At 39.4% G+C, this 10,914-nt stretch overlaps 1 protein-coding gene across 1 annotated transcript in view; it reads right to left on the reverse strand.

The window, feature by feature from the left end:
- Positions 1 to 223: 223 nt before the first annotated feature.
- Positions 224 to 10,914, reverse strand: part of TSHZ1 (teashirt zinc finger homeobox 1) — a 55,303-nt gene continuing 44,612 nt past the window's right edge. The window contains exon 2 of the mRNA XM_069004330.1: positions 224 to 4,783. Within this exon, the coding sequence (XP_068860431.1) occupies positions 1,599 to 4,783 (3,185 nt within the window). The 3' untranslated portion in view covers positions 224 to 1,598. The remainder of the gene's footprint in view (positions 4,784 to 10,914) is intronic.

The raw sequence follows: 10,914 nt of genomic DNA on the forward strand, positions 1-10,914 counted from the left end.
ACTCTGTACCTTTTGCAGTGCGTACCTGCTGCAAATCTCTTCTAAGAGGTTACCAGCATTACGGCTTCCAGCGAGACACGTCAGCACAGAGATCACGAGAGATGATTTCAAATAGATTTTCACCGGTTGATTATATAAACGATGCCTCTTACAGCTGGAATAACACCTCAAAGGCAATATAATGACGACATGACAATGTATGTAAATCAAGAACTGCATGTGGGTTTATTTTACACTTGAGAAAACAGTGGATTTAATTGTGTGAACCAAAATGTACTGTACAATATTAATGATAAAACATCAAAATGTATAATTCATAGTGCATTGCTTGCTTTATTTTTATTTATTTAATTTTTTTTGTCAGATAGTTCCTTTAAGTACATGCATCTGGAAAGATGCAGGTGCCAGTAAAATTCCTCTATTTATATCAAGCTGCAGGAACTAAATTTTATTCAAAAAGTGTGGTTTTACATTATATACACAGAAATCGAATATAAAATGACAATATAAAAAGTTAAAAGAGAAAGCATACAGCCAGAAGGTACAAAGAAAGTTGAACAGTTTAAAATGGTACGATATGTAACATGTATTTTTTTAAGCTGATGCTGGCAATTTACAAGGAACAGAATCCAACATTTGCCCCATTTTTTTTTTGTTTTCATTTACCAATGCAGCACACTATAGAAAGGTCAGCTTGTACCAAAGCTTAACATTTGTAAATAACTATAAACTGCAGTATTTTACAGAAAAAAAAAATAAAAGAAAGAAAAGAGCATTTTTACATTTGTTTTAAATAACAGCTTGCATACTTTTTTTTTTTTTTTTTGCCAAAAAGTGGCAATTCTCAGCATCCAGAGGATTTGGGCATAGTGGCAACTTGGTTTGCTTTTTTTAATTATTATTTAACTTATACAGTTGTGGCTTCCTAACCCCTTGAGTACTACACAGCTCTCCTTCTTCCAAGGACTGCATGCACAATATCTTCACAAACCAGTTCTGCATTAAAAACCAAAAAAAAAAGGAAGCTCATTCATAAAAAAAAAGTCCTGCTTCCGACACAGCTTTTATTTTAATGAAATGCCTTTAAGCCTTTTGTTTTATTTTGTTTTTCCTTATTTACTTATTTAGTCACTGGGAAAGGCACAGAAATGCTATTACAGTTCTCAGAGGGTTAAAACTTGACACTACCAGGTTCTGTGACCTTTATTGTCATGGCAACTTTGTAATTTTAGGATGTCTCTTTATCATTGTTCTTTGTGTCTTTCTTTACGGCTAAATTAATGTCTCTCAATAGTGTCTCCCACTATATTCTACAAAAGATAGCTTAACATCAAGGACAGATGTTGAAAATAAAGGTCAGACTTTGACTCACAAAAAAATAAAAACAGAAACAAAAAAATAACCATGCACAGATCAGACAAAGAGCATATAAATATAACTACAAAATAAGTGTAAGAAAAACCAAGGTCCAGATAGGCAGTTCAGCAACAAAAGTAAGACTGATTTCAGAGGCTCAGGTCAGGCCTAGTGCAGTACTATGAAGAAGTTTAGTGCAATGTTCCTGTGGTCACTTGCATACCTGGCTGCTTACCTGGACGCTATTGTTTTTCTAACTCAGTTACATAGATCAGATGGTCCTCTGGGGACTTGCCGTGTGTTTTACTAAGGTGCAGTTTGACTGCATGCTTGCTTGCAAAAGTTCGGTTACAGAGCTTACATTGGAATGTGGAGCCTAAGTCCTCCTCAGCAATTCCAAGTGAGCCCAAAGTCTTGTTTGCGAGGACTTTTGAAACATTCTGCTGTTCTTGAATCTGATTAAGTGGCAACTTTGACAGATCCTTCAAACTAAACCCTAGGTGTGTCTCTAAGTGACTTATGTATGTAGAAGCAGTCCTGAACTGAGAGGCACAATCATTGCAAAAGAAAACAGGATGTCCTGTGTCCAAGTTCTTTAAAAATTTAGTTCCACCTGTCCTCCTTAGCTGATACTTCACATTGGCCAGCCAGTGGCTAATTGTGGTCATGGAAAGACCAGTAAACTTAGAGATGTGTACCCGCTCTTGTGGACCTAGGTCCGACATAATGTATTTGCCTTCTGGGGTCTCCCTCAAGCTGGAAGCAAACTGAGCTTGAAGGATCAGAAGATGCTGAGGGTTCCAGTTGGACTGCCTGCCCTTCCTCTTGTGTACTGGTGACAGTTCATCCAGAGCTTCCTCAAAACTGCTCCCGTCAGCATCAGACTTCTCTGACACGGTAGAGGGAGTTGAAGACTTGGGTGTCAAACGGCCCGTGAGGTTCTTCACCATATCGGAAATATCCAGCAGGGCACTCTCCCTCAGCGGGGATGAAGCAGAGTCAGCCACGCTGGAAACAAGAGGCTTGTTTTTGGACTTAGTTAAATCAATAGGTTGATCGCTGTTCTCATAGTAATACCGGTCAATAGCATCAGCCTGCTTGACTGGAGTGGTTGGGTAAATGGGTTTGTCCAACATGCTGTTACTAATTTTGTACAGCATGGCCAAAGGGTCCAGAGAGGGGCTTACCGGCTTAGAAATTTTGCCTAAGTGGGTATTCATAATGGACTGTAAAGCGCTCAATGGATTAATGAAGGATGGCTCAGGCGAATGATCTGTGATAATTCCTAAATTGTTACAGCCATTTGCAACCTTTGTTTTAAGTGGCTCTGTACCATTTGGCGTATGTGCTTCTGCTGGACTATCCTTTTTGACCTTCTGAACTTCTGACTCAGAGCTCTTCTTTGGCTGCTGTTTGTTATTCATTTCCTCTGCTTTTGGGAAATCCTTGTTTTCTTTAGCAGCAGGTGACATGGGTTTAACGGGAGAACTCTTCTCCTTCTCCAAAGGCTTCTCTTCCTTCTTCACGTTGATTTTACCTGTAACTTTCTCCACTAGTTCCTCCATAGCAGATACATTGCTCTTGTGAGGTGGGGGTGTGAGATTGCCTGGGGAATGGATGAGTGCGTTGTGTTCTGACGACAGTGATTTCACACTGCTAGCGTAGGACGGCTGCATTTGAACGCTCTGCACCGCAGGCTGAAGGGGTTTGACTGTTCCTGGGAGCTGGTAAGCTGCATGAATACTGGGATATCCTCCCCAGGAAGGGGCTCCGTTCTGGGCTTTGCTGATGGCTGTTGTCACTGTGTTCTCCAGGGATTTCAATATGTCTATTCCGCCTTTAGGACTATCATCTAGGTCCTCCTCTCTGAGGTATTGATACAAAGTTGTTGGCTCAAATTTCTCTGTAGAGTCCTCACTCTCTTCTTTAATCTTTTTCTCTGTTTCGGTGACCACCAGCTTTTCTTTCTCTAGGTCTTTCTTTTCCTCCGAGTTTGTGGAGCCTGCTGGGGAATCAGGCTGCTTTTTAATGTTGGAGGCTGGTAGCCTTGTGTGGGTGGTGGGTGGAAGAGGTATAGACTGTATTTTCTCCTCCACCACTGGGTCCAACACCAGCTGTTTGCCTTTTTTGGAAGCAGAATTGGTCACCTTCAAGAAATGACCGGTGACCATCATGTGAGCAGTGAGCTGCTGCAAAGTATCATGGGAACTGCCACATTCCATGCATTTCAGTATTTGGGCTTTGCGTGCCTCAAACTGCCAAGTGTAGCTAGCACCATTTTGATAGCCATAGCGGTTGTTCGGAGTCACGTAGGGGTTGGCAGTTTTCTGATCCTTTGCAGACTCACCCAGTGAAGCTTCTGCCGTGATCCCTGTTGGCTCAGGTGAGCAAGGCGAAGCCAAGTCCTGAAGTGCTCGCTTTTTGGTAGAAGGGACCAATTTGGTGATGGCTGGTACTGGCTCCTTCAGAGGCACTTTCTGGTAATGCTTTGTTTTTATCATATGGACGCTGAGGTCTTGCAAAGACTCAAACGAATGCCCACAGTACATGCACTTCAGCACTTTCTGGGCATCCTCTTTGCCTTCCATTTCCATAAGCGATCGTTTCCTAGGCTTTGACCACCGCTTGGTCTTATCAGCTTCTTTATCTCTGTTGTCATCACGGTAATGTCCAGTTTCATTCATGTGCACTGTTAGCTCCACCAGCGTGTCGTAGGCTGCGCTGCAGTCTTTGCATCGGAACTTGCTGGCACCAGTGAACACAGACCCATAGAGTTTATTGTTTTGCCGGTAAAGCTGTACTGTGCTGAAGAGACTCGGCTCTGGGAGAAGTCCATACGATGAGGTCTGCTGCAGAGTTTTAGCTAGTGCAGCTTGGTGCCAGTCGTAACCTGACCCACCACTGTTACTATTACTGTTACTAGTACTACTGGTGGTTGTACTGGTACTAGTGTTGGTACTGGTAGCACAAGTACTCTGGGAATTGGCATTGGTGTCAGTACTGGTGGTGTTTTCATTCTGGCTGATTCCGTTGTTGCTGGTGGTTGGGTTGGATTTCTTTAAGTCCAAAGCTAAACTGGACCAGCAAGTCTCTGAAAGCAAATTCGCATACACAGCTTTTATTTGTGCCAAGCTGTCCTGTGGATAGGAAACATTGTCTGTGCACTGAGGATCCTCTTTCTCTTCTTTAGAGGAAGTGCTTTTGAAATGGGCCAGCTGATCGCTGTTTTCACTAAACGGCGAACCATAGCCTGCATCCTGATTAGTTGCAGTGCTGACTGGGGAGTTCTGGTAGCTTTGAGCCTCTTTGATCTCCGCTTCTTCATTGCACAAATATTCATTCTCCTGGATGTCCAGAGACAGCCCATCATCTTCCACGCTGTCTTCATCTATTTCTGCTGCTTTCAATTCTTCCTCAGGAACATATGCTAAAATACAGGAGGGGAGATGGGGGGAAACAAGACAAAGTTATCGAACACACACATTTTACATGGCTCTCTTCTGCACTAAAAACAGTAACCATGAAGACAAATTTTGAAGATACATCCAAAACCGAAACTCACCATCACTCACACACTCCTCCTATAAATCCACATACTCTGTCATGGTTACAGTTTGATATCAGTGATACTGAAGAATAAACTTTGACTTCAGTGGTAAAATATGTGCCAGGACCACAGTAAATACCATAGTATCAAAACTAAAATCAAACAAAGAGCCTACTAAACTAGTTTCTATCAACTTAAAAAATGGCCTGGTACTGAGCTGTATTTACTGCACTACATATGTATGTGTAACACGTTGCAGCTGACCTGCATCCCTCAGACCATGACGCTCAGAATCACTGACTTGACCAACTCTACCTTGTCAGTTCTGTCTTTTCTTGCAAACTGGCTTTAGCTACAGCTTCAGGGGCCATTTCTGTGTCACTGATACCTGACTCTAATGAAGCCATACAGGGCAAGAGTGTCAGGTCAGCTGTTCCCAGGGTCTCCTGGTGGCTGGCTGCACTGTGTCCATCTGAGAGCAGAACAGCTTTCATTTTTGAAAGGTGAAAAGAGAAGCAAGACTGATTGCTTTCTGAAATGGGTAAGATATAGTTTGCCTCCTGTTATGATCTGATGTGGGTCCTGCATTTACCATTTTGAAAAAGGCAGTCAGAAATGAAAGGTAAATGCTAGAGATTAATTTCTTAAAGCAACAAACAAAAACCTTGAGATTTCCCCTGCAGCTTGATTACTGGCTTATGGAAAATATGAAACTTTGCTATTGCATTGCTACCTGTGAAACTATATGATCTCACCAAACTATGTGTTTATCTATATCAAACTATTTGTTAAACCAGCAAATATGATATTCATGAACAGATGGCCATTACATCAAAACACATTTACTCCAAGCGCTCAATTCACAGAAGTGACTTACATGTACCTAAGTGATAAATGCACACTTTCATTGCAAAACAAAAAAACATAGTTGTACACATTTCCCTCCAGTTTTGTAAAAGAAGCTTAAAAAAATCACAATGCTAATGGAATGTAGATCATTTATAAGAATGTCAAGGTAGAAAACATGGATTATGAACAATTTTCAGTAACTGAATAAAAAAGTGCCTCCTTGTCAGGTGAACTCTGCAGCAAGTGATGCTGAAATGTGTCCTATGTCCTTCCATGGTATACTACTGAAAGAAAGCCAGAAAAGAGGCACTTCTGCTCCTATGAGGTATGAAGAAAATACGTATTATCCTGTTAACAAAGCTGAGGTCTTCTTCAACTGGGGGGAGCATAAGTACAAGTCGAGCTTCTTTTTGTACACAGCTGCTAATATATTCTGAAATGTCTTTTCTGAAAAATAAAAAGAATCTTTCTTCATTGCAATATGAATACTCTTTGAAACATCTTTTTTTTTTTTTTTTTTTTTTTTTTGGTAGAAAATAACAATATTACGGTCAGTACTGCATTATGTATTCACCTTTGCAATTCAGTCTTAATGCAGCCCCTAACTGCTTCAGCCTGATCTTTTAAGATGAAGTAGGAAAATACTCCATCTAGTACTGGGGTTGTGCTGAACCTTAAGATGCCCATTGCATTTTTCATCTGTCCCCTAGGTGTCAATTTTTTCAGAAGATAACTTTACTGTTTAGTTTTTTAAAAAGTTCTAATCAGAGACCAATTCCTTACAGATAAATCAGCCTCAAGTGTTTTCTAATATGTTTAAAAGGACAAGTGAGTACCAAGCACAATAAATAAAAGTCAGAAATAATCCTGGGGTCAAAGGCCAGGAAGATGCCAGAAAAGCATTGTAAAACCAGATGAAATTATTCTCCAAGAGGTGTTTTGTCCATAAAATGAAGAATAGAATGCAGAAGCAGTAAGAGAATTCGAAAGACAGTCAGCCTCCCTGTCCTGCAGCAATGCTGCTGTTGAAACACTCTGCAGATATTTGAGAATGGTAGGACCACTGCAGTTCTGAACTCTAGGTATGCACATGGAATTCATTCCCACAGCTACAGTCTAGGATCTCTTAGCTCTCTCATTCAACACACCTGTTTCCAGTAATTTCTAATGGCAAAAGACAATACATTTTTAAGTTTCAGAAAAGTGAAGAACAGTTAAAGAAGAGTATGGTTTCTGATTTAGAAATTTCTTTTAAATAGAAAAAAACCCTCTGAGACCTAAAATGCACAACAACGGGCAGTTACCATCTGGCATTCTTATTAAAAAAACAAAACCAAAACAAGTGCAAGCTAAAAACTGAGAGGACACACATTTTGAGCTTTTATGAACAGCAATCTTCTCACTAACCACAGTGCAACTATGCCACTTTTCTCTAATATTCACATCCCAATATTTTTAATTACTAGGTGCAAAAAACTGTTGTAAGATGCTGGATGTTCCCCTAGTTGATACAGTTGAGATAAGGATCTGTGTGAATTATTTGCTTACATCTCTTTACTTAATTCTAAATTGCATAAATAAATATTTTTATAATTGCTATATATAACCATCTAAATATCTGCTCAAGTAGAAACTCTACATGATCCACTGCCGTGCCTTTTATTTTCCTTTATTTACTTATGATGGCATTTTCTCTATTCTCATACTTTTGCACTGTATCATAAAAATAAAAAGGAGCTAAACCACACAAGAAACATTAAAATTACATGTAAGGTCCATGCTAAACTGCCAAAGCAAAGAAACTGAGTGTTAGGGTGAAATATCCATCTTTTCCTTACTTTTCCTACTCTTTGGTTTTGCTGAGACTACTACACGATTGAGTTCACTCCCTTAACAACATATACTGCATTATAAGGGTTAAGAATGTACAGTTGTCCAGAACTATTTTCTACAAATTCAGAATTTAATCCAGTTCTAAAAAACCCTGAATTTGTATGATGTGCATACCCACATGTCTGTAAACGTATCTAAAGTCACAAAGAAATAATGCTTCTTAACAAAAAGGAGAGTAATTTACCCGTAATGTTTAATTTCTATCACTGCAATCAAAAAATATTCTATTTAACTCCTCTGGTTATCATAGGATACAGACAATACCTGCTCATTCATGACTACTAATGCTTATGAGATGAATAGCAGCACACTCAACATATGGTATTTTGCAAGGTCAGTGCAATTCTCTAACTAAAAAGGTTTCTGTAAGAGCTAGAACAGAAGCAAACAAAAGGAAGAATGTTAATTCTTAAAAACATGTACATTTTACTAAAATTCTCACAGAAATTTGACAAATAAATAAAATTCAGTATTTTAAACACAGCAAACATATTTGTATTATAATTACTTGCAGAGACAAGTAATATATTGTAACTTAAATAAAAGCATGAGATGTTCAGATTCTAAATTATAAAATGTAGATCAACAGACAGATTTCAGACAACATATCTTTCTGTGACCGAGCAACTCCTAGCAATCTTCTCCGGACATTCCTGTATCTGCAAAGACACTGCTGGTTTACACATGTCCCAAAACCACACAAAAATATCAAGAGCACATACAAGCCGTGATCCTCCTAAACAATAACTATAGTCAAAGGAGAAAAAATTACAGCACATAGCATCAGCTTTCCTCTTCCTTCTCATTTGTATCTGGACAGACTGAGGCAAATGCAAGGTGTAAAAGGGGGAGAAAACCTTCAAATTCCAGACAACTAAAAATTAGGGGGAGCATTTTGTATTTCTTTTCTTCCTATTAAGTCTTGCTATTATTTTTTGCCTATAAAATGTGCCTTCTGGATGCCAATGCTTCCCCATAGATATACTGTCATCTTTGAGCAGTGTTAAAAGCTGTGCATTCTAATCTAAGTGGACATGAGACGCTATAGATTGTACGTGTGAGTAGCACAGCACATTGTGTTTGCTTCAGTGAGAATATTTACACTATAAATACACATCCATTGTTTGAAAAAGCAGACAGAGATCTGAAATGTAAGGATGTGGTTAAAAATACAAATATTCTCACATAAAACCTTTCCACAACCTTGGAACGGTGCTTTTGAAGGAATCTGTCTCTACGGAGGTATTCTTTTCCATTCAGAAAGGGATTCAACACTGAATAAATTATTTTGAAAAGGACCAAAAGTAATTATTGTATTTGGTTTTAATAGTGTACGAAATTAAATGCAGTAAGCTCTTCAAGACCCGATTTTAAACCCTCCAAATAAATAAATTTATTCAGAAGAAACACCTAAGCAGTGAAGGTCACAGTTCAGTAAAGGAATTGAATACTGAAATAATTTTCACTGAAATACGTATTTCATAGTTTCACAAATAGGGACAGGTTTAGGTCTAAAATTCTTCACTAAGTCAGAGCCTACTCTGTGACTAAACAATAGTGGCACAATGTGAGTGTTCACCATTCTTCAACAGATGTATTGCCACAGCTTCTAATATTTACCCAGCCAACAGGAGACAGCAGCTGCAGAAGTTTTCACAGCCCACACTGTCACCTTGCACAAACTGCACTCCAGGCGGGGGGTGATTTCCACTGAATTCAAGAACACATTTCATATCTTAGGAAAAAAAAAAAGTACGGATAGAAAAGACAATCTATAGCCACACATCTCCCTCATTACAGAAAAACAAGAGGGAGACAAAAAAACCCAAACCATTTACAGCCATGTTTCCAGAATACAGTCATGAGAGTTTTACAGAAGAATCCAAAATCTCACATTGTGAGAGGTTAACATGCCTGCTGGAAGATTTGTGAATCTTCTGTATTAGTATATACAAATGTTCATACAAAATTCTGGCACAGATGCTACAAATCTATGTGCATGTGTGTGTGTCTGTACTACAGTGTCACTATGGTGGAAAAATATGGCTTAGTTATGACAATGGCTGAGGAACAGCACAGACTATGAGACAACCAGATAACCTTACTACAGAGGTTTGTGTCTTTCATTTCTAATTGCAGCAAAATGGGGGGCAAAATACTAGAACTGCCTACCCTGTAATTTTAATGCAATGGGTCTGAAAAGTAGATAAGGTACTGTAGCAAGAACAACCTCTGTGCTTCTAGGAGGTTGAATGATAACCCTTAAAGGCATCCCATTAAAAGCCAACAAAAAGATTCTTCACCTCTTTCTCTTCTCTCCTCTATCCCCTTAAAATGAATGCTGCAAATTATTAACCAACGCTGGCAATTGGAGAACGAAGCAGCTTGCATGTGGGTATATTTTCAGAGTGATTCTAATCTGAGAAATTTACTTGCTCTTCCCCTTCTATCTGATAAACTATACATTCAAGCGTTCTCATTAGTGTTCGGATCACCAAAGAGAGCTAGAGATGAATCAGTCCATCCACCCCTCCTCTCCCTGCTCTGTCGAGATTATTTCATTGAAATGTTCATTTTCATCCCTGCTGGCAACATTAGAATGGAAGTATTTAACCTGTTTCCATTACTTATACAAATTACCATTATGGGGTAGGACAGATGTTAGAATCATGCCACATAACTGACTTCCATACATTCTTTACGGGGAGGATAAGAAGAAGGAAAGCTGTTAGATCATATTATCCAGTCTCAATAATGTTCTCTCTCCTCCCAGATTCATTAACTTCCAACATCAACGTTTCCCTTTCTTTCTGTGTGAAAATGCTCCGTCTCCTTGAGCTCATTTAATTTGGAGCAGGAAATCTTTGTCAGAAATAATTTTTTGATCAGGTGCTCTAACTAAGGGGCGAAGGGGGGCTGGGGAAAGAATAAAGAAAAGGGGGGGAAAAACCCAACACCTTGTCGAAAATGTTATTTCTCTAACATGGATGATGAAAGAGAAGTCAGTTAAGATGCTGGTACTCAAAGATGGCTGTCACTTCAGATAGGGGATGGCACGACTCACCTAGACAGGTGACGCTTTGGTGGAGAAAAGGCTTGCTGCATTATTGAGAGCACCAAAGATCAGGATGACAAAGACTGTAGGCCCAGGGTGCCTGGGGCTCCTAGAGAAGTGACTTCAGCAGGCACATGGATTTCAGCCTCCATTTGCATCACTAACTAACAGCGAAGTACAAAACAAAAGTTCGGTGATTAAAAGGCAAGCATGC

This window comes from Aphelocoma coerulescens, chromosome 2 (assembly GCF_041296385.1).
Source record: "Aphelocoma coerulescens isolate FSJ_1873_10779 chromosome 2, UR_Acoe_1.0, whole genome shotgun sequence".
NCBI lineage: Eukaryota > Metazoa > Chordata > Aves > Passeriformes > Corvidae > Aphelocoma > Aphelocoma coerulescens.